This window comes from Telmatherina bonti (genome assembly GCF_933228915.1).
Source record: "Telmatherina bonti genome assembly, chromosome: 17".
NCBI classification, from domain to species: Eukaryota; Metazoa; Chordata; class Actinopteri; order Atheriniformes; family Telmatherinidae; genus Telmatherina; species Telmatherina bonti.
The window spans coordinates 35,201,938-35,228,054 of NC_136615.1; the positions used below are offsets into that span (position 1 = coordinate 35,201,938).

General features: G+C 52.2%; 1 protein-coding gene across 1 annotated transcript in view; it reads left to right on the top strand.

The window, feature by feature from the left end:
* Window positions 1–10,794: 10,794 nt before the first annotated feature.
* scai (suppressor of cancer cell invasion) overlaps window positions 10,795–26,117 on the top strand; it is a gene marked incomplete at its 5' end in the record, with an annotated part of 37,073 nt that continues 21,750 nt past the window's right edge. The window contains 2 exons of the mRNA XM_079257195.1: window positions 10,795–10,901; window positions 25,893–25,988. Coding sequence (XP_079113321.1) covers window positions 10,795–10,901; window positions 25,893–25,988 — 203 coding nt within the window. The remainder of the gene's footprint in view (window positions 10,902–25,892; window positions 25,989–26,117) is intronic.

A 26,117-nucleotide genomic window follows, 5' to 3' on the forward strand; every position in this document is an offset into this window, starting at 1 on the left:
ATGTAGATGTAGCAGCTGGAGATGTGACCAGGCTTCATGTAGATGTAGCAGCTGGAGATGTGACCAGGCTTCATGTAGATGTAGCAGCTGGAGATGTGACCAGGCTCCATGTAGATGTAGCAGCTGGAGATGTGACCAGGCTTCATGTAGATGTAGCAGCTGGAGATGTGACCAGGCTCCATGTAGATGTAGCAGCTGGAGATGTGACCAGGTTCCATGTAGATGTAGCAGCTGGAGATGTGACCAGGCTCCATGTAGATGTAGCAGCTGGAGATGTGACCAGGCTCCATGTAGATGTAGCAGCTGGAGATGTGACCAGGCTCCATGTAGATGTAGCAGCTGGAGATGTGACCAGGTTCCATGTAGATGTAGCAGCTGGAGATGTGACCAGGCTCCATGTAGATGTAGCAGCTGGAGATGTGACCAGGCTCCATGTAGATGTAGCAGCTGGAGATGTGACCAGGCTTCATGTAGATGTAGCAGCTGGAGATGTGACCAGGTTCCATGTAGATGTAGCAGCTGGAGATGTGACCAGGCTCCATGTAGATGTAGCAGCTGGAGATGTGACCAGGTTCCATGTAGATGTAGCAGCTGGAGATGTGACCAGGCTTCATGTAGATGTAGCAGCTGGAGATGTGACCAGGCTCCATGTAGATGTAGCAGCTGGAGATGTGACCAGGTTCCATGTAGATGTAGCAGCTGGAGATGTGACCAGGTTCCATGTAGATGTAGCAGCTGGAGATGTGACCAGGCTCCATGTAGATGTAGCAGCTGGAGATGTGACCAGGTTCCATGTAGATGTAGCAGCTGGAGATGTGACCAGGCTCCATGTAGATGTAGCAGCTGGAGATGTGACCAGGCTTCATGTAGATGTAGCAGCTGGAGATGTGACCAGGTTCCATGTAGATGTAGCAGCTGGAGATGTGACCAGGCTCCATGTAGATGTAGCAGCTGGAGATGTGACCAGGCTTCATGTAGATGTAGCAGCTGGAGATGTGACCAGGTTCCATGTAGATGTAGCAGCTGGAGATGTGACCAGGTTCCATGTAGATGTAGCAGCTGGAGATGTGACCAGGTTCCATGTAGATGTAGCAGCTGGAGATGTGACCAGGTTCCATGTAGATGTAGCAGCTGGAGATGTGACCAGGCTCCATGTAGATGTAGCAGCTGGAGATGTGACCAGGCTCCATGTAGATGTAGCAGCTGGAGATGTGACCAGGTTCCATGTAGATGTAGCAGCTGGAGATGTGACCAGGTTCCATGTAGATGTAGCAGCTGGAGATGTGACCAGGTTCCATGTAGATGTAGCAGCTGGAGATGTGACCAGGCTTCATGTAGATGTAGCAGCTGGAGATGTGACCAGGTTCCATGTAGATGTAGCAGCTGGAGATGTGACCAGGTTCCATGTAGATGTAGCAGCTGGAGATGTGACCAGGTTCCATGTAGATGTAGCAGCTGGAGATGTGACCAGGCTTCATGTAGATGTAGCAGCTGGAGATGTGACCAGGTTCCATGTAGATGTAGCAGCTGGAGATGTGACCAGGCTCCATGTAGATGTAGCAGCTGGAGATGTGACCAGGCTCCATGTAGATGTAGCAGCTGGAGATGTGACCAGGTTCCATGTAGATGTAGCAGCTGGAGATGTGACCAGGCTTCATGTAGATGTAGCAGCTGGAGATGTGACCAGGTTCCATGTAGATGTAGCAGCTGGAGATGTGACCAGGCTCCATGTAGATGTAGCAGCTGGAGATGTGACCAGGTTCCATGTAGATGTAGCAGCTGGAGATGTGACCAGGTTCCATGTAGATGTAGCAGCTGGAGATGTGACCAGGTTCCATGTAGATGTAGCAGCTGGAGATGTGACCAGGCTCCATGTAGATGTAGCAGCTGGAGATGTGACCAGGCTCCATGTAGATGTAGCAGCTGGAGATGTGACCAGGCTTCATGTAGATGTAGCAGCTGGAGATGTGACCAGGCTCCATGTAGATGTAGCAGCTGGAGATGTGACCAGGCTTCATGTAGATGTAGCAGCTGGAGATGTGACCAGGCTCCATGTAGATGTAGCAGCTGGAGATGTGACCAGGCTTCATGTAGATGTAGCAGCTGGAGATGTGACCAGGCTTCATGTAGATGTAGCAGCTGGAGATGTGACCAGGCTCCATGTAGATGTAGCAGCTGGAGATGTGACCAGGTTCCATGTAGATGTAGCAGCTGGAGATGTGACCAGGTTCCATGTAGATGTAGCAGCTGGAGATGTGACCAGGTTCCATGTAGATGTAGCAGCTGGAGATGTGACCAGGCTCCATGTAGATGTAGCAGCTGGAGATGTGACCAGGTTCCATGTAGATGTAGCAGCTGGAGATGTGACCAGGTTCCATGTAGATGTAGCAGCTGGAGATGTGACCAGGCTTCATGTAGATGTAGCAGCTGGAGATGTGACCAGGCTCCATGTAGATGTAGCAGCTGGAGATGTGACCAGGCTTCATGTAGATGTAGCAGCTGGAGATGTGACCAGGCTTCATGTAGATGTAGCAGCTGGAGATGTGACCAGGCTCCATGTAGATGTAGCAGCTGGAGATGTGACCAGGTTCCATGTAGATGTAGCAGCTGGAGATGTGACCAGGCTCCATGTAGATGTAGCAGCTGGAGATGTGACCAGGTTCCATGTAGATGTAGCAGCTGGAGATGTGACCAGGTTCCATGTAGATGTAGCAGCTGGAGATGTGACCAGGTTCCATGTAGATGTAGCAGCTGGAGATGTGACCAGGTTCCATGTAGATGTAGCAGCTGGAGATGTGACCAGGTTCCATGTAGATGTAGCAGCTGGAGATGTGACCAGGCTTCATGTAGATGTAGCAGCTGGAGATGTGACCAGGCTCCATGTAGATGTAGCAGCTGGAGATGTGACCAGGCTCCATGTAGATGTAGCAGCTGGAGATGTGACCAGGTTCCATGTAGATGTAGCAGCTGGAGATGTGACCAGGCTTCATGTAGATGTAGCAGCTGGAGATGTGACCAGGCTTCATGTAGATGTAGCAGCTGGAGATGTGACCAGGCTTCATGTAGATGTAGCAGCTGGAGATGTGACCAGGCTTCATGTAGATGTAGCAGCTGGAGATGTGACCAGGCTCCATGTAGATGTAGCAGCTGGAGATGTGACCAGGCTTCATGTAGATGTAGCAGCTGGAGATGTGACCAGGCTTCATGTAGATGTAGCAGCTGGAGATGTGACCAGGCTCCATGTAGATGTAGCAGCTGGAGATGTGACCAGGTTCCATGTAGATGTAGCAGCTGGAGATGTGACCAGGTTCCATGTAGATGTAGCAGCTGGAGATGTGACCAGGCTTCATGTAGATGTAGCAGCTGGAGATGTGACCAGGTTCCATGTAGATGTAGCAGCTGGAGATGTGACCAGGCTTCATGTAGATGTAGCAGCTGGAGATGTGACCAGGCTCCATGTAGATGTAGCAGCTGGAGATGTGACCAGGTTCCATGTAGATGTAGCAGCTGGAGATGTGACCAGGCTTCATGTAGATGTAGCAGCTGGAGATGTGACCAGGCTTCATGTAGATGTAGCAGCTGGAGATGTGACCAGGCTCCATGTAGATGTAGCAGCTGGAGATGTGACCAGGTTCCATGTAGATGTAGCAGCTGGAGATGTGACCAGGCTCCATGTAGATGTAGCAGCTGGAGATGTGACCAGGCTCCATGTAGATGTAGCAGCTGGAGATGTGACCAGGCTTCATGTAGATGTAGCAGCTGGAGATGTGACCAGGCTTCATGTAGATGTAGCAGCTGGAGATGTGACCAGGCTCCATGTAGATGTAGCAGCTGGAGATGTGACCAGGCTTCATGTAGATGTAGCAGCTGGAGATGTGACCAGGTTCCATGTAGATGTAGCAGCTGGAGATGTGACCAGGTTCCATGTAGATGTAGCAGCTGGAGATGTGACCAGGTTCCATGTAGATGTAGCAGCTGGAGATGTGACCAGGTTCCATGTAGATGTAGCAGCTGGAGATGTGACCAGGCTCCATGTAGATGTAGCAGCTGGAGATGTGACCAGGCTCCATGTAGATGTAGCAGCTGGAGATGTGACCAGGTTCCATGTAGATGTAGCAGCTGGAGATGTGACCAGGCTCCATGTAGATGTAGCAGCTGGAGATGTGACCAGGTTCCATGTAGATGTAGCAGCTGGAGATGTGACCAGGCTTCATGTAGATGTAGCAGCTGGAGATGTGACCAGGCTCCATGTAGAATGTAGCAGCTGGAGATGTGACCAGGTTCCATGTAGATGTAGCAGCTGGAGATGTGACCAGGCTTCATGTAGATGTAGCAGCTGGAGATGTGACCAGGCTTCATGTAGATGTAGATGTCTGTCCATCCATTCATTCATCCATCCGTCTGTCTGTCCATCCATCCATCCATCCGTCTGTCTGTCCATCCATCCACCCATCCGTCTGTCTGTCCATCCATCCATCCATCCGTCTGTCTGTCCATCCATCCATTAGTCCATCCATCTAGTCATCCATCCATCCATCTGCACGCCTGTCCATCTGTCTGTCCATCCATCCATTCATTCATTCAGCCATCCGTCTGTCTGTTCATTTATTCATCCATCAATCCATCCATCCGCCCACCTGTCCATCTGTCCGTCCATCCATTTATTCATTCATTCCTCCATCCGTTTGTCCGTATGTCCATCCATCCAACATCCATCCATCCATCAACCCGTCCGTCAACCCGTCCATCCATCCATCCATCCATCCAGAGGTCTCATGCAGGTTTTTGTTGTCTCCATGCTCCAACACACCTGACCGAAATGAATAAATAGGCTGACAAGAAGCTGCTGGATCCGTTTGGGTGGGCTGTGTTGGTTAGGGGTACCGACCCCCCCCAGCTTTAAAGGACTTACAGAAGTTTTCCAGCCTTTCTATTCCATCCAGGAGGTTTAAATCAAGCTAATTCCATAATGATCCACGATAACCCCATTATTTATCCCATTTTCATCATAAAAAAAAGAATATAACCACTATGTTACCAAGATGATGATGATGAAGACACTTCCTGTCAGACTTTCCACCAATCAGAGAGCTTAAACTGACGGTAACGTCCAATCAGGAGCAGCCAAAGATCAACAAGTGATGAGAAAATCAGGAAAATAATGATCCTCTATGGCTGGAATAAAGCCAGGAAGACGTTTGGGATGCAGCTGAGGTGGAGGTGCTGCAGTGAGGATAGCAGGTAGATAGTAGCAGGAAGACGTGTGGAAACATGGAAACAGTGTCTGTTGTGTGTGATTCAGATGTGAAAACGTCTGGTTGCTCTTTATGCTGCTTTATTCATACATTCATTTTACATCATTTTAGCCTCAGAATCTGCCACCTGAGGCTGAAAACATCCCGTCTGCATGGAGACATAGTGTCTGCATGGAGACATGACGTCTGCATGGAGACATGACGTCTGCATGGAGACATCGTGTCTGCATGGAGACATGACGTCTGCATGGAGACATCGTGTCTGCATGGAGACATGACGTCTGCATGGAGACATGATGTCTGCATGGAGACATCGTGTCTGCATGGAGACATGACGTCTGCATGGAGACATGATGTCTGCATGGAGACATCGTGTCTGCATGGAGACATGACGTCTGCATGGAGACATGATGTCTGCATGGAGACATGACGTCTGCATGGAGACATCGTGTCTGCATGGAGACATGACGTCTGCATGGAGACATGATGTCTGCATGGAGACATGACGTCTGCATGGAGACATGACGTCTGCATGGAGACATGATGTCTGCATGGAGACATGACGTCTGCATGGAGACATGACGTCTGCATGGAGACATCGTGTCTGCATGGAGACATGACGTCTGCATGGAGACATGATGTCTGCATGGAGACATGATGTCTGCATGGAGACATGACGTCTGCATGGAGACATGACGTCTGCATGGAGACATGACGTCTGCATGGAGACATGATGTCTGCATGGAGACATAGTGTCTGCATGGAGACATGATGTCTGCATGGAGACATGACGTCTGCATGGAGACATGACTTCTGCATGGAGACATGACGTCTGCATGGAGACATCGTGTCTGCATGGAGACATGACGTCTGCATGGAGACATCGTGTCTGCATGGAGACATGACGTCTGCATGGAGACATGACGTCTGCATGGAGACATGACGTCTGCATGGAGACATGACGTCTGCATGGAGACATGATGTCTGCATGGAGACATGACGTCTGCATGGAGACATCGTGTCTGCATGGAGACATGACGTCTGCATGGAGACATGATGTCTGCATGGAGACATGACGTCTGCATGGAGACATCGTGTCTGCATGGAGACATGACGTCTGCATGGAGACATGACGTCTGCATGGAGACATGACGTCTGCATGGAGACATGACATCTGCATGGAGACATCGTGTCTGCATGGAGACATGACGTCTGCATGGAGACATCGTGTCTGCATGGAGACATGACGTCTGCATGGAGACATGACGTCTGCATGGAGACATGACGTCTGCATGGAGACATGACGTCTGCATGGAGACATGATGTCTGCATGGAGACATGATGTCTGCATGGAGACATCGTGTCTGCATGGAGACATGACGTCTGCATGGAGACATGATGTCTGCATGGAGACATGACGTCTGCATGGAGACATGATGTCTGCATGGAGACATCGTGTCTGCATGGAGACATGACGTCTGCATGGAGACATGACGTCTGCATGGAGACATGATGTCTGCATGGAGACATGACGTCTGCATGGAGACATGGTGTCTGCATGGAGACATCGTGTCTGCATGGAGACATGACGTCTGCATGGAGACATCGTGTCTGCATGGAGACATGACGTCTGCATGGAGACATGACGTCTGCATGGAGACATGATGTCTGCATGGAGACATGACGTCTGCATGGAGACATCGTGTCTGCATGGAGACATGACGTCTGCATGGAGACATGACGTCTGCATGGAGACATGATGTCTGCATGGAGACATGACGTCTGCATGGAGACATGATGTCTGCATGGAGACATCGTGTCTGCATGGAGACATGACGTCTGCATGGAGACATGATGTCTGCATGGAGACATGATGTCTGCATGGAGACATGACGTCTGCATGGAGACATGACGTCTGCATGGAGACATCGTGTCTGCATGGAGACATGACGTCTGCATGGAGACATCGTGTCTGCATGGAGACATGACGTCTGCATGGAGACATCGTGTCTGCATGGAGACATGACGTCTGCATGGAGACATGACTTCTGCATGGAGACATGACTTCTGCATGGAGACATGACCTTTGCATGGAGACATGACTTCTGCATGGAGACATGATGTCTGCATGGAGACATGACTTCTGCATGGAGACATGATGTCTGCATGGAGACATGATGTCTGCATGGAGACATGACCTTTGCATGGAGACATGACTTCTGCATGGAGACATGACGTCTGCATGGAGACATGACGTCTGCATGGAGACATGACGTCTGCATGGAGACATCGTGTCTGCATGGAGACATGATGTCTGCATGGAGACATGACGTCTGCATGGAGACATCGTGTCTGCATGGAGACATGACGTCTGCATGGAGACATGACTTCTGCATGGAGACATGACCTTTGCATGGAGACATGACGTCTGCATGGAGACATGACGTCTGCATGGAGACATGACGTCTGCATGGAGACATGACTTCTGCATGGAGACATGACGTCTGCATGGAGACATGACTTCTGCATGGAGACATGATGTCTGCATGGAGACATGACTTCTGCATGGAGACATGACGTCTACAGTCTGACGGTTAGAAGGTCTGAACGCTTACATGCAGTTTCACATAGTTTGTAATTTTAATGGTTAATCATGTAAACGACGACATGCTGTTGTGTGACTCTGGATGAAATTGGCCCATCCTGGAGCTGCTCCGAGGTCACAGTCAGATCTTCTCATTAAAGACTGCTTTGAGGCAGGATGGAGGTTTTACCTTACTCTGCTGCGTGACCTGATTGCACAGCCGTCTCAGGAAACCTGAGGTTGCACTGAAATCTGGGACAGCCCAGGTCATCCTAAAAAAAGGTGACCGTGTGACACATTTCTCTGTAGTTTCTTATAACTGTTCCTATTCAAGTAGGACACTGGCATGTCTGCAGCCATGTAGTGTTCAGATACGTTGGCATCTCATCGTTTCCAGGCTGCTGCAGGTCGTACTTTGGTCTGGTTTCTACTGGGATCCAGTATGGTGACCTGTGCCCTGGTTTCTACTGGGATCCAGTATGGTGACCTGTGCTCTGGTTTCTACTGGGATCCAGTATGGTGACCTGTGCCCTGGTTTCTACTGGGATCCAGTATGGTGACCTGTGCCCTGGTTTCTACTGGGATCCAGTATGGTGACCTGTGCCCTGGTTTCTACTGGGATCCAGTATGGTGACCTGTGCCCTGGTTTCTACTGGGATCCAGTATGGTGACCTGTGCCCTGGTTTCTACTGGGATCCAGTACGGTGACCTGTGCTCTGTCTGGTTTCTACTGGGATCCAGTATGGTGACCTGTGCTCTGGTTTCTACTGGGATCCAGTATGGTGACCTGTGCCCTGGTTTCTACTGGGATCCAGTATGGTGACCTGTGCCCTGGTTTCTACTGGGATCCAGTATGGTGACCTGTGCCCTGGTTTCTACTGGGATCCAGTATGGTGACCTGTGCTCTGGTTTCTACTGGGATCCAGTATGGTGACCTGTGCCCTGGTTTCTACTGGGATCCAGTATGGTGACCTGTGCTCTGTCTGGTTTCTACTGGGATCCAGTATGGTGACCTGTGCTCTGTCTGGTTTCTACTGGGATCCAGTATGGTGACCTGTGCCCTGGTTTCTACTGGGATCCAGTATGGTGACCTGTGCTCTGGTTTCTACTGGGATCCAGTATGGTGACCTGTGCCCTGGTTTCTACTGGGATCCAGTATGGTGACCTGTGCTCTGTCTGGTTTCTACTGGGATCCAGTATGGTGACCTGTGCTCTGTCTGGTTTCTACTGGGATCCAGTATGGTGACCTGTGCCCTGGTTTCTACTGGGATCCAGTATGGTGACCTGTGCTCTGGTTTCTACTGGGATCCAGTATGGTGACCTGTGCTCTGGTTTCTACTGGGATCCAGTACGGTGACCTGTGCTCTGGTTTCTAGTGGGATCCAGTATGGTGACCTGTGCCCTGGTTTCTACTGGGATCCAGTATGGTGACCTGTGCTCTGGTTTCTACTGGGATCCAGTACGGTGACCTGTGCTCTGGTTTCTAGTGGGATCCAGTATGGTGACCTATGCCCTGGTTTCTACTGGGATCCAGTATGGTGACCTGTGCTCTGTCTGGTTTCTACTGGGATCCAGTATGGTGACCTGTGCCCTGGTTTCTACTGGGATCCAGTATGGTGACCTGTGCTCTGTCTGGTTTCTACTGGGATCCAGTATGGTGACCTGTGCCCTGGTTTCTACTGGGATCCAGTATGGTGACCTGTGCCCTGGTTTCTACTGGGATCCAGTATGGTGACCTGTGCTCTGTCTGGTTTCTACTGGGATCCAGTATGGTGACCTGTGCTCTGTCTGGTTTCTACTGGGATCCAGTATGGTGACCTGTGCCCTGGTTTCTACTGGGATCCAGTATGGTGACCTGTGCCCTGGTTTCTACTGGGATCCAGTATGGTGACCTGTGCTCTGTCTGGTTTCTACTGGGATCCAGTATGGTGACCTGTGCTCTGTCTGGTTTCTAGTGGGATCCAGTACGGTGACCTGTGCTCTGTCTGGTTTCTACTGGGATCCAGTATGGTGACCTGTGCTCTGTCTGGTTTCTACTGGGATCCAGTACGGTGACCTGTGCTCTGTCTGGTTTCTACTGGGATCCAGTATGGTGACCTGTGCTCTGTCTGGTTTCTACTGGGATCCAGTACGGTGACCTGTGCTCTGTCTGGTTTCTACTGGGATCCAGTATGGTGACCTGTGCTCTGTCTGGTTTCTAGTGGGATCCAGTACGGTGACCTGTGCTCTGTCTGGTTTCTACTGGGATCCAGTACGGTGACCTGTGCTCTGTCTGGTTTCTACTGGGATCCAGTACGGTGACCTGTGCTCTGTCTGGTTTCTACTGGGATCCAGTATGGTGACCTGTGCTCTGTCTGGTTTCTACTGGGATCCAGTATGGTGACCTGTGCTCTGTCTGGTTTCTACTGGGATCCAGTACGGTGACCTGTGCTCTGTCTGGTTTCTACTGGGATCCAGTACGGTGACCTGTGCTCTGTCTGGTTTCTACTGGGATCCAGTATGGTGACCTGTGCTCTGTCTGGTTTCTACTGGGATCCAGTACGGTGACCTGTGCTCTGTCTGGTTTCTACTGGGATCCAGTACGGTGACCTGTGCTCTGTCTGGTTTCTACTGGGATCCAGTACGGTGACCTGTGCTCTGTCTGGTTTCTACTGGGATCCAGTACGGTGACCTGTGCTCTGTCTGGTTTCTACTGGGATCCAGTACGGTGACCTGTGCTCTGTCTGGTTTCTACTGGGATCCAGTACGGTGACCTGTGCTCTGTCTGGTTTCTACTGGGATCCAGTACGGTGACCTGTGCTCTGTCTGGTTTCTACTGGGATCCAGTACGGTGACCTGTGCTCTGTCTGGTTTCTACTGGGATCCAGTACGGTGACCTGTGCTCTGTCTGGTTTCTACTGGGATCCAGTACGGTGACCTGTGCTCTGTCTGTGAACAGGTGTTAAAGTCAGTGTCATGACTGGCGCTGAGACTGAGGATGACATTCCACTAAGCGAGAGGAAGACGGTCACTGACTTCTGCTACCTGCTGGACAAGTCCAAACAGCTCTTCAATGGGTTGAGGTGAGTCGGAGCGGGCTGACTTGTTCGTGTCGGACAGCTCAGCAACGTGCTGGGAGGAGGCGCGTTGGAATCGCAAACATGATTTTTATTTATCTTACAAAAGCAAACAAACAAACAGGACGTCTTTAGATTATGTTTTTATACGTTGGTATGAAAACCAGGAGCACGTCCACCGTTTAGACTCGCATCACGTCCCGGCTACGTCCCAGCCTCGTCCCAGCCTCGTCCCGGCTACGTCCCAGCCTCGTCCCGGCTACGTCCCAGCTACGTCCCGGCTACGTCCCGGCTACGTCCCAGCTACGTCCCGGCTACGTCCCAGCCTCGTCCCGGCTACGTCCCGGCTACGTCCCAGCCTCGTCCCAGCTACGTCCCGGCTACGTCCCAGCCTCGTCCCGGCTACGTCCCAGCCTCGTCCCAGCCTCGTCCCAGCTACGTCCCGGCTACGTCCCAGCCTCGTCCCGGCTACGTCCCGGCTACGTCCCAGCCTCGTCCCGGCTACGTCCCGGCTACGTCCCAGCTACGTCCCGGCTACGTCCCAGCCTCGTCCCAGCCTCGTCCCGGCTACGTCCCAGCCTCGTCCCGGCTACGTCCCAGCCTCGTCCCGGCTACGTCCCGGCTACGTCCCAGCCTCGTCCCGGCTACGTCCCGGCTACGTCCCAGCCTCGTCCCAGCTACGTCCCGGCTACGTCCCAGCCTCGTCCCGGCTACGTCCCGGCTACGTCCCAGCTACGTCCCAGCTACGTCCCAGCCTCGTCCCAGCTACGTCCCGGCTACGTCCCAGCTACGTCCCGGCTACGTCCCGGCTACGTCCCAGCCTCGTCCCGGCTACGTCCCAGCCTCGTCCCAGCTACGTCCCAGCCTCGTCCCGGCTACGTCCCAGCTACGTCCCGGCTACGTCCCAGCCTCGTCCCAGCCTCGTCCCGGCTACGTCCCAGCCTCGTCCCGGCCTCGTCCTGGTTACGTCCCAGCCTCGTCCTGGCTACGTCCCGGCTACGTCCCAGTCTTCCTCTGTGGTGTCTGTGCTGGTGGAGGAGAACCAGCTTGACGATATGTGCAGACCTCCTCCTCCTACTCCTCCTCTTCCTCCTTCTCCTCCTACTCCTCCCCCTCCTCCTCCTCCCCCTCCTCCTCCTCCTCTTCCCCCTCCTCCTCCTCCTCTTCCTCCTCCTCCTCCTACTCCTCCCCCTCTTCCTCCTCCTCCTCCTCTTCCTCTTCCTCCTACTCCTCCTCCCCCTCCTACTCCTCCTCCTCCTCCTCTTCCTCCTCCTCCTCTTCCTCTTCCTCCTACTCCTCCTCCCCCTCCTCCTCATGCTGCTGATGTTCTGCAGAGATGGCGATGAACAAAAACCCAAATCTGGGTCTGAGGACACAGTTTGCTGCAGGGAGATAAAACGGGAACAGTTGAAGAAGTTGTGGGAAGACTTGGAAAAGTTTGGATGAACTTCCGGAGAGATCTTTAATGTGACACATTTTCACTGAAAACAGGCTGAAACTTGACCGATGAGGAGTGAATTTAGTCATGGAATATTATTCTGTAAGATATTTAACACCTGGAGGGGCTGGAGTGACTAAATGAGACGCTGACGGGACATTGTTTACCTTTCCAACCAGAAAAGCTCTTTACTGGAACATTTATGGGAAGCACGGGGTCCGCTCCTTTTCAGCCAGGCAGACGGCAGCTCAGGGAGAAGTGACGAAGGGGGGGTTGGGAGAAAGGTCTTTGGCCAGTGGAAAGAGACGTTCCCAAAACAAGCATCTTTCAGAGCAAAGTTGATAATAAAACATGTTTAGAAGTTAATAACAAAGTGATCATTTTGACTTCAGGCTGAGCTGATTCACTATTTGATCCATTCATCCCGATGCAACACGCACCGACAGGGAGCTAAATCTGATGCCACACGTTAGGGGGGATGGACCCGTCCACCCTAAAGTAGCGTGCACAAATGTCGCAGAAATGATGTAACAGCGCAGATTGATGCCGTAACCCCACTGTCCCAATTCTGCTGGTTTCCACCACTCGTAACCTGCACACTCAAATGCTTCTGTGCACTTCTACCCGACACTTGAGAAGACAGTAGAATGTCATGTCGGGTGTCGTGTAGGGTGTCGTGTCGGATGTCGAATCGGATGTCGTGTCGGATGTCGTGTCGGATGTCGAGTCGGATGTCGTGTAGGGTGTCGTGTCGGGTGTCGGATGTCGAATCGGATGTCGTGTTGGATGTCGAATCGGATGTCGAGTCGGATGTCGTGTCGGATGTCGAGTCGGATGTCGTGTAGGATGTCGTCTAAGATGTCGAGTCGGGTGTCGTGTCAGATGTCGTGTAGGTTGTCGAGTCGGATGTCGAGTCGGGTGTTGTGTCGGATGTCGGGTGTCGGATGTCGGGTGTCGTGTGTCGTGTCGGATGTCGTGTCGGATGTCGTGTCGGATGTCGTGTAGGTTGTCGACACGGATGTCGAGTCGGGTGTTGTGTCGGATGTCGTGTCGGGTGTCGTGTCGGATGTCGTGTCGGATGTCGTGTCGGGTGTCGTGTCGGATGTCGTGTGGTGTGTCGTGTCGGATGTTGTGTCGGATGTCGGTTAGGTTGTCGAGTCGGATGTCGAGTCGGATGTCGAGTCGGGTGTTATGTCGGGTGTTGTGTCGGATGTCGTGTCGGATGTCGTGTCGGATGTCGAGTCGGATGTCGTGTCGGATGTCGAGTCGGATGTTGTGTCGGATGTCGTGTGGTGTGTCGTGTCGGGTGTCGTGTCGGATGTCGAATGGGATGTCGTGTTGGATGTCGTGTCGGATGTCGAGTCGGATGTCGTGTCGGATGTCGTGTCGGATGTCGTGTCGGATGTCGAGTCGGATGTCGTGTCGGATGTCGTGTTGGATGTCGAATCGGATGTTGTGTTGGATGTCGAATCGGATGTCGAGTCGGATGTCGTGTCAGATGTCGAGTTGGATGTCGTGTCGGATGTCGTGTAGGATGTCGTGTAAGATGTCAAGTCGGGTGTCGTGTCAGATGTCGTGTAGGTTGTCGAGTCGGATGTCGAGTCGGGTGTTGTGTCGGATGTCGGGTGTCGTGTCGGATGTCGTGTTGGATGTCGTGTTGGATGTCGAGTCGGATGTCGTGTCGGATGTCGAGTCGGATGTTGTGTTGGATGTCGAATCGGATGTCGAGTCGATGTCGTGTCAGATGTCGAGTTGGATGTCGTGTCAGATGTCGAGTCGGATGTTGTGTCGGATGTCGTGTGGTGTGTCGTGTCGGGTGTCGAGTCGGGTGTCGTGTCGGATGTCGAATGGGATGTCGTGTTGGATGTCGTGTCGGATGTCGAGTCGGATGTCGTGTCGGATGTCGTGTAGGGTGTCGTGTCGGGTGTCGTGTTGGATGTCGAATCGGATGTTGTGTTGGATGTCGAATCGGATGTCGAGTCGGATGTCGTGTCAGATGTCGAGTTGGATGTCGTGTCGGATGTCGTGTAGGATGTCGTGTAAGATGTCAAGTCGGGTGTCGTGTCGGATGTCGTGTAGGTTGTCGAGTCGGATGTCGTGTAGGTTGTCGAGTCGGATGTCGAGTCGGGTGTCGTGTCGGATGTCGTGTCGGATGTCGTGTTGGATGTCGTGTTGGATGTCGTGTTGGATGTCGAGTCGGATGTCGTGTCGGATGTCGAGTCGGATGTTGTGTTGGATGTCGAATCGGATGTCGAGTCGATGTCGAGTCGATGTCGTGTCAGATGTCGAGTTGGATGTCGTGTCGGATGTCGAGTCGGATGTTGTCGGATGTCGTGTGGTGTGTCGTGTCGGGTGTCGAGTCGGGTGTCGTGTCGGGTGTCGAATGGGATGTCGTGTTGGATGTCGAGTCGGATGTCGTGTCGGATGTCGAGTCGGATGTCGTGTAGGATGTCGAGTCGGGTGTCGAGTCGGGTGTCATGTCGGATGTCGTGTAGGTTGTCGAGTCGGATGTCGAGTCGGATGTCGAGTCGGGTGTCGTGTCGGGTGTTGTGTCGGATGTCGTGTCGGATGTCGTGTCGGATGTCGTGTGGGATGTCGTGTTGGATGTCGAATCGGATGTTGTGTTGGATGTCGAATCGGATGTCGAGTCGGATGTCGTGTTAGATGTCGAGTTGGATGTCGTGTCGGATGTCGTGTAGGATGTCGTGTAAGATGTCAAGTCGGGTGTCGTGTCAGATGTCGTGTAGGTTGTCGAGTCGGGTGTCATGTCGGGTGTCGTGTCGGATGTCGTGTAGTGTGTCGTGTCGGGTGTCGTGTCGGGTGTCGTGTCGGATGTCGTGTCGGGTGTTGTGTCGGATGTCGTGTTGGGTGTCGTGTCGGATGTCGTGTGGTGTGTTGTGTCGGATGTCGTGTTGGGTGTCGTGTCGGATGTTGTGTGGTGTGTTGTGTCGGATGTCGTGTTGGATGTCGTGTTGGATGTCGAGTCGGATGTCGTGTCGGATGTCGAGTCGGATGTTGTGTCGGATGTCGTGTGGTGTGTCGAGTCGGGTGTCGTGTCGGATGTCAAATGGGATGTCGTGTTGGATGTCGGATGTCGAGTCGGATGTCGTGTCGGATGTCGTGTAGGGTGTCGTGTAGGGTGTCGTGTCGGGTGTCGTGTCGGGTGTCGAGTTGGGTGTCGTGTAGGGTGTCGTGTCGGATGTCGTGTTGGATGTCGTGTTGGATGTCGAGTCGGATGTCGTGTTGGATGTCGAGTCGGATGTCGTGTCGGATGTCGTGTCGGATGTCGAGTCGGATGTCGTGTCGGATGTCGTGTAGGGTGTCGTGTAGGGCGTCGTGTAGGGTGTCGTGTAGGGTGTCGTGTCGGATGTCGTGTAGGATGTCGAGTCGGGTGTCGTGTCGGGTGTCGTGTCGGGTGTCGTGTCGGATGTCGTGTCGGATGTCGTGTCTGGTGTCGTGTCGGATGTCGGTTAGGTTGTCGAGTCGGATGTCGAGTCGGGTGTTGTGTCGGATGTCGTGTCGGGTGTCGTGTCGGATGTCGTGTGGTGTGTCGTGTCGGATGTCGTGTGGTGTGTTGTGTCGGATGTCGTGTGGTGTGTCGGATGTCGTGTGGTGTGTCGTGTCGGATGTCGTGTGGTGTGTCGTGTCGGATGTCGTGTGGTGTGTCGTGTCGGATGTCGTGTAGTGTGTCGTGTCGGGTGTCATGTCGGGTGTCGTGTCGGATGTCGTGTAGTGTGTCGTGTCGGGTGTCGAATCGGATGTCGTGTCGGATGTCGTGTCGGATGTCGAATCGGATGTTGTGTTGGATGTCGAATCGGATGTCGAGTCGGATGTCGTGTTAGATGTCGAGTTGGATGTCGTGTCGGATGTCGTGTAGGATGTCGTGTAAGATGTCAAGTCGGGTGTCGTGTCAGATGTCGTGTAGGTTGTCGAGTCGGGTGTCATGTCGGGTGTCGTGTCGGATGTCGTGTAGTGTGTCGTGTCGGGTGTCGTGTCGGGTGTCGTGTCAGATGTCGTGTCGGGTGTTGTGTCGGATGTCGTGTTGGGTGTCGTGTCGGATGTCGTGTGGTGTGTTGTGTCGGATGTCGTGTTGGGTGTCGTGTCGGATGTTGTGTGGTGTGTTGTGTCGGATGTCGTGTTGGATGTCGAGTCGGATGTCGTGTCGGATGTCGAGTCGGATGTTGTGTCGGATGTCGTGTGGTGTGTCGTGTCGGGTGTCGAGTCGGGTGTCGTGTCGGATGTCAAATGGGATGTCGTGTTGGATGTCGGATGTCGAGTCGGATGTCGAGTCGGATGTCGTGTCGGATGTCGTGTCGGATGTCGTGTAGGGTGTCGTGTAGGGTGTCGTGTCGGGTGTCGAGTTGGGTGTCGTGTAGGGTGTCGTGTCGGATGTCGAATCGGATGTCGAGTCGGATGTCGTGTTGGATGTCGTGTTGGATGTCGAGTCGGATGTCGTGTTGGATGTCGAGTCGGATGTCGTGTCGGATGTCGAGTCGGATGTCGTGTAGGATGTCGTGTAGGATGTCGAGTCGGGTGTCATGTCGGATGTCGTGTAGGTTGTCGACACGGATGTCGAGTCGGGTGTTGTGTCGGATGTCGTGTCGGGTGTCGTGTCGGATGTCGTGTCGGGTGTCGTGTCGGATGTCGTGTGGTGTGTCGTGTCGGATGTCGTGTCGGATGTCGGTTAGGTTGTCGAGTCGGATGTCGAGTCGGGTGTTGTGTCGGATGTCGTGTCGGGTGTCGTGTCGGATGTCGTGTGGTGTGTCGTGTCGGATGTCGTGTGGTGTGTTGTGTCGGATGTCGTGTGGTGTGTCGGATGTCGTGTGGTGTGTCGTGTCGGATGTCGTGTGGTGTGTCGTGTCGGATGTCGTGTGGTGTGTCGTGTCGGATGTCGTGTAGTGTGTCGTGTCGGGTGTCATGTCGGGTGTCGTGTCGGATGTCGTGTAGTGTGTCGTGTCGGGTGTCGTGTCGGATGTCGTGTCGGGTGTCGTGTCGGATGTCGTGTGGTGTGTTGTGTCGGATGTCGTGTTGGGTGTCGTGTCGGATGTTGTGTGGTGTGTTGTGTCGGATGTCGTGTGGTGTGTCGTGTCGGATGTCGTGTAGTGTGTCGTGTCGGATGTTGTGTAGTGTGTCGTGTCGGATGTTGTGTAAGGTGTCGTGTAGGATGTCATGTCAGTTGTCATGTAGTGTGTCGTGTAGGATGTCGAGTCGGGTGTCGTATCGATTGTCGTGTAGGATGTCGAGTCGGGTGTTGTGTCGGACTTCGTGTAGTGTGTCGTGTCGGATGTTGTGTAAGGTGTCGTGTAGGATGTCGTGTCAGTTGTCGTGTAGTGTGTCGTGTAGGGTGTCGTGTCGGATGTCGTGTAGGATGTCGAGTCGGGTGTCGTGTCGGATGTCGTGTCAGATGTCGTGTCTGGTGTCATGTTGGATGTCGTGTAGGATGTCGTGTCGATTGTCGTGTTGGGTGTCGTGTCGGGTGTTGTGTAAGGTGTCGTGTAGGATGTCGTGTCAGTTGTCGTGTAGTGTGTCGTGTAGGGTGTCGTGTAGGATGTCGTGTCGGATGTCGTGTAGGATGTCGAGTCGGGTGTCGTGTCGGATGTCGAGTCGGGTGTCGTGTCGGATGTCGTGTAGGGTGTCGTGTAGGATGTCGAGTCTGGTGTCGAGTCGGGTGTCGTGTCGGGTGTCGAGTCGGGTGTCGTGTTGGATGTCGTGTCAGATGTCGTGTCTGGTGTCATGTTGGATGTCGTGTAGGATGTCGTGTCGATTGTCGTGTTGGGTGTCGTGTCGGGTGTTGTGTAAGGTGTCGTGTAGGATGTCGTGTCAGTTGTCGTGTAGTGTGTCGTGTAGGGTGTCGTGTAGGATGTCGTGTCAGATGTCGTGTAGGATGTCGAGTCGGGTGTCGTGTCGGATGTCGAGTCGGGTGTCGTGTCGGATGTCGTGTAGGGTGTCGGTTAGGTTGTCGAGTCGGATGTCGAGTCGGGTGTTGTGTCGGATGTCGTGTCGGGTGTCGTGTCGGATGTCGTGTGGTGTGTCGTGTCGGATGTCGTGTGGTGTGTTGTGTCGGATGTCGTGTGGTGTGTCGGATGTCGTGTGGTGTGTCGTATCGGATGTCGTGTGGTGTGTCGTGTGGTGTGTCGTGTCGGATGTCGTGTAGTGTGTCGTGTCGGGTGTCATGTCGGGTGTCGTGTCGGATGTCGTGTAGTGTGTCGTGTCGGGTGTCGAATCGGATGTCGTGTCGGATGTCGTGTCGGATGTCGTGTTGGATGTCGAATCGGATGTTGTGTTGGATGTCGAATCGGATGTCGAGTCGGATGTCGTGTTGTCGAGTTGGATGTCGTGTCGGATGTCGTGTAGGATGTCGTGTAAGATGTCAAGTCGGGTGTCGTGTCAGATGTCGTGTAGGTTGTCGAGTCGGGTGTCGTGTCGGGTGTCGTGTCGGATGTCGTGTAGTGTGTCGTGTCGGGTGTCGTGTCGGGTGTCGTGTCGGGTGTTGTGTCGGATGTCGTGTTGGGTGTCGTGTCGGATGTCGTGTGGTGTGTTGTGTCGGATGTCGTGTTGGGTGTCGTGTCGGATGTTGTGTGGTGTGTTGTGTCGGATGTCGTGTCGGATGTCGTGTTGGATGTCGAGTCGGATGTCGTGTCGGATGTCGAGTCGGATGTTGTGTCGGATGTCGTGTGGTGTGTCGTGTCGGGTGTCGTGTCGGATGTCAAATGGGATGTCGTGTTGGATGTCGGATGTCGAGTCGGATGTCGTGTCGGATGTCGTGTAGGGTGTCGTGTCGGATGTCGTGTAGGGTGTCGTGTCGGGTGTCGAGTTGGGTGTCGTGTAGGGTGTCGTGTCGGATGTCGTGTTGGATGTCGTGTTGGATGTCGAGTCGGATGTCGTGTCGGATGTCGAGTCGGATGTCGTGTCGGATGTCGAGTCGGATGTCGTGTAGGATGTCGTGTAGGATGTCGAGTCGGGTGTCATGTCGGATGTCGTGTAGGTTGTCGACACGGATGTCGAGTCGGGTGTTGTGTCGGATGTCGTGTCGGGTGTCGTGTCGGATGTCGTGTCGGGTGTCGTGTCGGATGTCGTGTGGTGTGTCGTGTCGGATGTCGTGTCGGATGTCGGTTAGGTTGTCGAGTCGGATGTCGAGTCGGGTGTTGTGTCGGATGTCGTGTCGGGTGTCGTGTCGGATGTCGTGTGGTGTGTCGTGTCGGATGTCGTGTGGTGTGTTGTGTCGGATGTCGTGTGGTGTGTCGGATGTCGTGTGGTGTGTCGTGTCGGATGTCGTGTGGTGTGTCGTGTCGGATGTCGTGTAGTGTGTCGTGTCGGGTGTCATGTCGGGTGTCGTGTCGGATGTCGTGTAGTGTGTCGTGTCGGGTGTCGTGTCGGATGTCGTGTCGGGTGTCGTGTCGGATGTCGTGTGGTGTGTTGTGTCGGATGTCGTGTTGGGTGTCGTGTCGGATGTTGTGTGGTGTGTTGTGTCGGATGTCGTGTGGTGTGTCGTGTCGGATGTCGTGTGGTGTGGTGTGTCGGATGTCGTGTGGTGTGTCGTGTAGGATGTTGTGTAGTGTGTCGTGTCGGATGTTGTGTAGTGTGTCGTGTCGGATGTTGTGTAGTGTGTCGTGTCGGGTGTCGTGTCGGATGTCGTGTCGGGTGTCGTGTCGGATGTCGTGTGGTGTGTTGTGTCGGATGTCGTGTTGGGTGTCGTGTCGGATGTTGTGTGGTGTGTTGTGTCGGATGTCGTGTGGTGTGTCGTGTCGGATGTCGTGTAGTGTGTCGTGTCGGATGTTGTGTAGTGTGTCGTGTCGGATGTTGTGTAAGGTGTCGTGTAGGATGTCATGTCAGTTGTCATGTAGTGTGTCGTGTAGGATGTCGAGTCGGGTGTCGTATCGATTGTCGTGTAGGATGTCGAGTCGGGTGTTGTGTCGGATGTCGTGTAGTGTGTCGTGTCGGATGTTGTGTAAGGTGTCGTGTAGGATGTCGTGTCAGTTGTCGTGTAGTGTGTCGTGTAGGGTGTCGTGTCGGATGTCGTGTAGGATGTCGAGTCGGGTGTCGTGTCGGATGTCGTGTCAGATGTCGTGTCTGGTGTCATGTTGGATGTCGTGTAGGATGTCGTGTCGATTGTCGTGTCGGGTGTTGTGTCGGGTGTTGTGTAAGGTGTCGTGTAGGATGTCGTGTCAGTTGTCGTGTAGTGTGTCGTGTAGGATGTCGTGTCAGTTGTCGTGTAGTGTGTCGTGTAGGGTGTCGTGTCGGATGTCGTGTAGGATGTCGAGTCGGGTGTCGTGTCGGATGTCGTGTCAGATGTCGTGTCTGGTGTCATGTTGGATGTCGTGTAGGATGTCGTGTCGATTGTCGTGTTGGGTGTCGTGTCGGGTGTTGTGTAAGGTGTCGTGTAGGATGTCGTGTCAGTTGTCGTGTAGTGTGTCGTGTAGGGTGTCGTGTAGGATGTCGTGTCGGATGTCGTGTAGGATGTCGAGTCGGGTGTCGTGTCGGATGTCGTGTCGGATGTCGTGTCTGGTGTCGTGTTGGATGTCGTGTAGGATGTCGTGTCGATTGTCGTGTCGGGTGTCGTGTCGGGTGTCGTGTCGATTGTCGTGTCGGGTGTCGTGTCGGATGTCGTGTCGGGTGTCGTGTCGATTGTCGTGTAGGGTGTCGTGTCGGATGTCGTGTAGGATGTCGTGTCGGATGTCGTGTAGTGTGTCGTGTAGGGTGTCGTGTAGGATGTCGTGTCGGATGTCGTGTAGGATGTCGAGTCGGATGTCGAGTCGGGTGTCGTGTCGGATGTCGTGTCTGGTGTCGTGTTGGATGTCGTGTAGGATGTCGTGTCGATTGTCGTGTCGTGTCGGGTGTCGTGTCGATTGTCGTGTCGGGTGTCGTGTCGGATGTCGTGTAGGATGTCGAATCGGATGTCATGTCGGATGTCGTGTCTGGTGTCGTGTCTGGTGTCGTGTCGGGTGTCGTGTAGGGTGTCGTTTCGGATGTCGAGACGGATGTCGAGTCGGATGTCGAGTCGGATGTCGTGTTGGATGTCGATTCGGATGTCGAGTCGGATGTCGAGTCGGATGTCGTGTCGGATGTCGTGTCGGATGTCGTGTAGGATGTCGTGTAAGATGTCGAGTCGGGTGTCGTGTTGGATGTTGAGTCGGATGTCGAGTCGGGTGTTGTGTCGGATGTCGGGTTGGATGTCGTGTTGGATGTCGAGTCGGATGTCGTGTCGGATGTCGAGTCGGATGTCGTGTCGGATGTCGTGTAGGGTGTCGTGTCGGGTGTCGTGTCGGGTGTCGTGTCGGATGTCGGTTAGGTTGTCGAGTCGGATGTCGAGTCGGGTGTTGTGTCGGATGTCGTGTCGGATGTCGTGTGGTGTGTCGTGTCGGATGTCGTGTCGGGTGTCGTGTCGGATGTCGTGTAGTGTGTCGTGTCGGGTGTCGTGTAGGGTGTCGTGTCAGATGTCGTGTAGGGTGTCGTGTCAGATGTTGTGTAAGGTGTCGTTTAGGATGCCGTGTCAGTTGTCGTGTAGGGTGTCGTGTCAGATGTCGTGTAGGGTGTCGTGTCAGATGTCACTTCAGGAATCCTTGTCATGCAGTTTTCTGCTGAACTAGAGTCAAAGCCACACATCTACATCATCTATCAAGGTGGAAAATGTCTGAGTTTGTCTGCAAACTGGCTGTCATCTGTTTGCTCCACCACTGGGTGTACAAGTCTTCCCTGATGGGTCTGAACGTGGCTGAACCCCCCCCCCCACCCGCTGATCATGCACTTTAAATGGAGGGGAAGCTCCACCCACCCGGCCAGCCTCTTAGTCACTCGGGGGGTAAATGGTCAGAAAACCAACCAAACAAGTCGTTCCTCTGACTTCCAAGTCTGGGATCTGCAGCTGCAGATTACAGGCTGTCTGCTTCCTGAGTCCTGATTGGACAGGAGGAGCGTGTTGGCAGGACTCAGAGTGGACATGAAGTCCAGGATGGAGACGGGACGCAGAGCGAGGAACCTGATTGGACAGGAGGAGCGTGTTGGCAGGACTCAGAGTGGACATGAAGTCCAGGATGGAGATGGGACGCAGAGCGAGGAACCTGATTGGACAGGAGGAGCGTGTTGGCAGGACTCAGAGTGGACATGAAGTCCAGGATGGAGACGGGACGCAGAGCGAGGAACCTGATTGGACAGGAGGAGCGTGTTGGCAGGACTCAGAGTGGACATGAAGTCCAGGATGGAGACGGGACGCAGAGCGAGGAACCTGATTGGACAGGAGGAGCGTGTTGGCAGGACTCAGAGTGGACATGAAGTCCAGGATGGAGACGGGACGCAGAGCGAGGAACCTGATTGGACAGGAGGAGCGTGTTGGCAGGACTCAGAGTGGACATGAAGTCCAGGATGGACAAACAGAACCCTGACAAGACGTTGAGCAGCCTCTCACTCGTCACCAAGCTTCAGCTTCTGTGTCTGTTTAGAGACAAGCTGCTGATCAGGAGTTGCTCTGCTGTGATCTGAAGTGTTTCCATCGTCACCATCACAGCGGACATCGGAGAAAACAGACGGAGAAGCAGCAGAGCGAGCAGATGGAGGAGCGGCAGCGTCCCACCGAGCCGCTGACGCTGCCATCTGATGGTCAGCCAACAAGACTGTCCTGTCCTCGCTGAGCCCGGACACACAGTTTCTCCGTTTCTACGCGCCGCTTACCCTGCTTTACATGAATGAGTTTTGCATGTGGGAGGGGTGGACCGCCCCCACGTCCAGATGAACGGATAAGATTTTCATCCTGAGCAGGAAAACCTTAAAGTGGTAAAAATGAAAGGAAATTTCTCATCTGGTCTGAAATGATGGAACATCTCTGAGCCAAAGAAGCTTCAGTTTCATCCACGGGACATCCTGTTGCCACGGCTTTCCTTCCCGCCAGACCTTCCCTGGTCGCCACGGTGATGCTGAACTTCATAAACTCACTGGGAAATGATCCGTTTTTAACCTCTTTTCTGCTGTTTTCCCCCTTAATGCTGGTTTTTCTGTTACATGACATGAATCCATAACAGACACAGAGACTAATAAGGCATTAAAATAAAAAAGACAAAGACTGGAATACTAATAAATATTAAATAAAACGATAACTATAAATGAATAAAAAATCTAACAGAAATTAATTCATAATAAATATATAAAAATAAATGCATAAATAAATTGAATCAAAATAAATAAATAAACAAAAGGCTTTAAAAGTGACTTTTACCAGGAAGTTTCTGAGCCAGCTGGACTGTTTTGGACCTTTGATTCCTGATCGTGTCAGTAAATAAAAACAGAATTAAAACATCATAAATACGTCTAGAAAAGTCCTTAAAGCTCCAGTAGGTCTTCCTCAGAGACATGTTCCTCTGGGTGAAGTGGTTCCTCGTCCTGATAGTAGTCTATACATTCTGTCATCATGAACAATAAGAAATATAGTTAGACCCCTCAGTTTACTGTAAATCTGTAAAAACTCTGACCAATCCAAACGTTCCGACCCAAATGGAGTGGTTCATTTCTTATATTTCGTAAGCTTCTTCTCCCGGCTCCCCTCATCCTCCTCCAGCAGCGCATACCTGATAGCCACACCCTGCATATAAACAGCGTGTTAGGATGAAAATACAAAGTAGTGAAGAAGAAACTTGGAAGGCAAACATGGCTGAGAAAATGCAGGAAGGATTTCCCGACCCGGCTCAGTTTATTTGCCTCCTCCTGCTAAACAGCAAAATTGTTGGAGGAAAAAGCTGCGAATAAAAAAGCCTTGGATCACGCAAGAAGGTTGATTGGCTGGAGAGGAGAGTCCAGATCTCATTGGTGGTGAGCAAGATGGCAGGGTGAGCAGGCAGGTGGATCAGCTGGTGATTGCTCTTGAACTGGTGGAGTGGATCCAGGTGAGGCGAGGCAGTGCTATGTCGCAAGAAGGAGTAAAAAACAGAGGTTCACATTAGTGATGGCAAGATCGAAACAGTGTTCCAGTCTGTACTGAAGCTCCTGTGAAACGTGCGATGCGAAACAGCGTTCCACGATCTGAATCAAGACGTGGAAGTCACGTGACCACATGGCGTTCCATTACGTCACCAATCGTTCTGAAATGCCTCGGTTGTTCCGCGCCGCGTTAGTCAGAGCCACAGGTCAGAACTTAGTAAAACACAAAACTCAGCGATCTTTTCAATCTTGTGTCCACAATAAAACAACTAAATAAATAAAAGAAAGTGAAAATGTTTACTACACTCACAAATACACTACATTTTCATAAAATTAAAATACTGATATTCAAAATGAATTTGTGTCTTTTCTGATTAGCGGCAAATCTCTCCTGAACAGCTGTTTATTTGGAAAGCATTCTTTGAGAATTGTATGAGGATGGAAGGAGGTACAAAGCGTCCCAGGTCAGCTGTCTAGGATCTCAGCTCCTTGAAGAAAAAGGTTAAATGCATTTCATGCAACATTTGTTGTAATACTACAACAATATGGAGACACCTGCGGACCAAACATCCTGATGTCTCCATCAGTCTTAGGAAACCCAGTCCAGTGCTGGTTCTGTTTATGGTACAGGAACTATATTCAGCATCAGAAACTTAATTTAAGAAGTAATTATTAATTAATTTTATTCATCACAAATTAGAGTTTACTCTTTAGTTAAGCCTGCGATTTAGAATGAATGAATTTCACACCTGAGCTAAAAAAGGCACATTTATATATCTACATTCACACATAAAGATTATTTTAATGTTAGCTATAAAATGTTTTTAGCAGTATTCCTCCTCCTCACTTCGTTTTGTTGTTTCCTGACAGGAACACTAAAGGAATTGGACGAGACACTGGTCAACCTGACCTAATAGGACTCAAAACCCTTTTTAATTGTAGACGTTGATGGTTTCAGGAATTTTGTAAAGAAACTTGACTTCAGTTGCATTCTCCCATCCAGAAATACACTGAAATTATGCTGAGGTCCAGACTTCCATACTGACATCTCTAGAAACTAACTAAAGAAGTTGGAACAGACCAAACACATCAGCAAAACCTTCCATTTTATTCAGTTCAGTCATTTGAAATAATACTTTGGCCACTAGGTGCCGCTGTGGCGATGTGTTCTGAACGTTCCAAAAGATCAATTCTTTTATTGGAACAATCGATCCAAACGATTCGATCTCGCTAATGTTCCATTTCTGCCATCACTAGTTAACGTAAATGCTTAGAGAACAGGGAATTCTCAAGGAGCCGGATTTACCACAGGTAATCTGGCGGAGACTGGAGCTCCTGCAGGTGCTTCACTAGCCAGTGCCAGATGAGCTGCAGGTGTGTTCCATCAGCTCTCCAGACTCCACCCTGAGCCTCCAGGAAGCCTGCTCAGCCCCACCTAAAACCCAGGAGAAAAAACGCCACTGCCGGGAGCAAATCCTGACGCATTCGGACACTTTCTGATCGGCTGTCTCAGCTTCTCTGAGACCGCTGCAGCCCCTGTGGTTGTGTTTATTTCCAGTGTGTCGACTTGTTTCGGACAGGAGGCAGAACAACCGGACCCAACAGGAAAATGTGAAGCTGTGTGATGATTCTTCTCTCCCTCTGTGTTTCTGCAGAGACCTTCCTCAGTACGGACACAAGCAGTGGCAGTCCTACTTCGGGAGGACGTTTGACGTCTACACCAAGCTGTGGAAGTTCCAGCAACAACACAGGTTATTTCCCATCATCCTCTGAGAGCCCGGCTGCCGGAGGACCTGTGATTCCTGTCAAAATACGTTTACTGACGCAAAGTCAGGTGGATTCTGCAACTCGGTGATGGAGTGTCTGATTTCCTGTTTCCA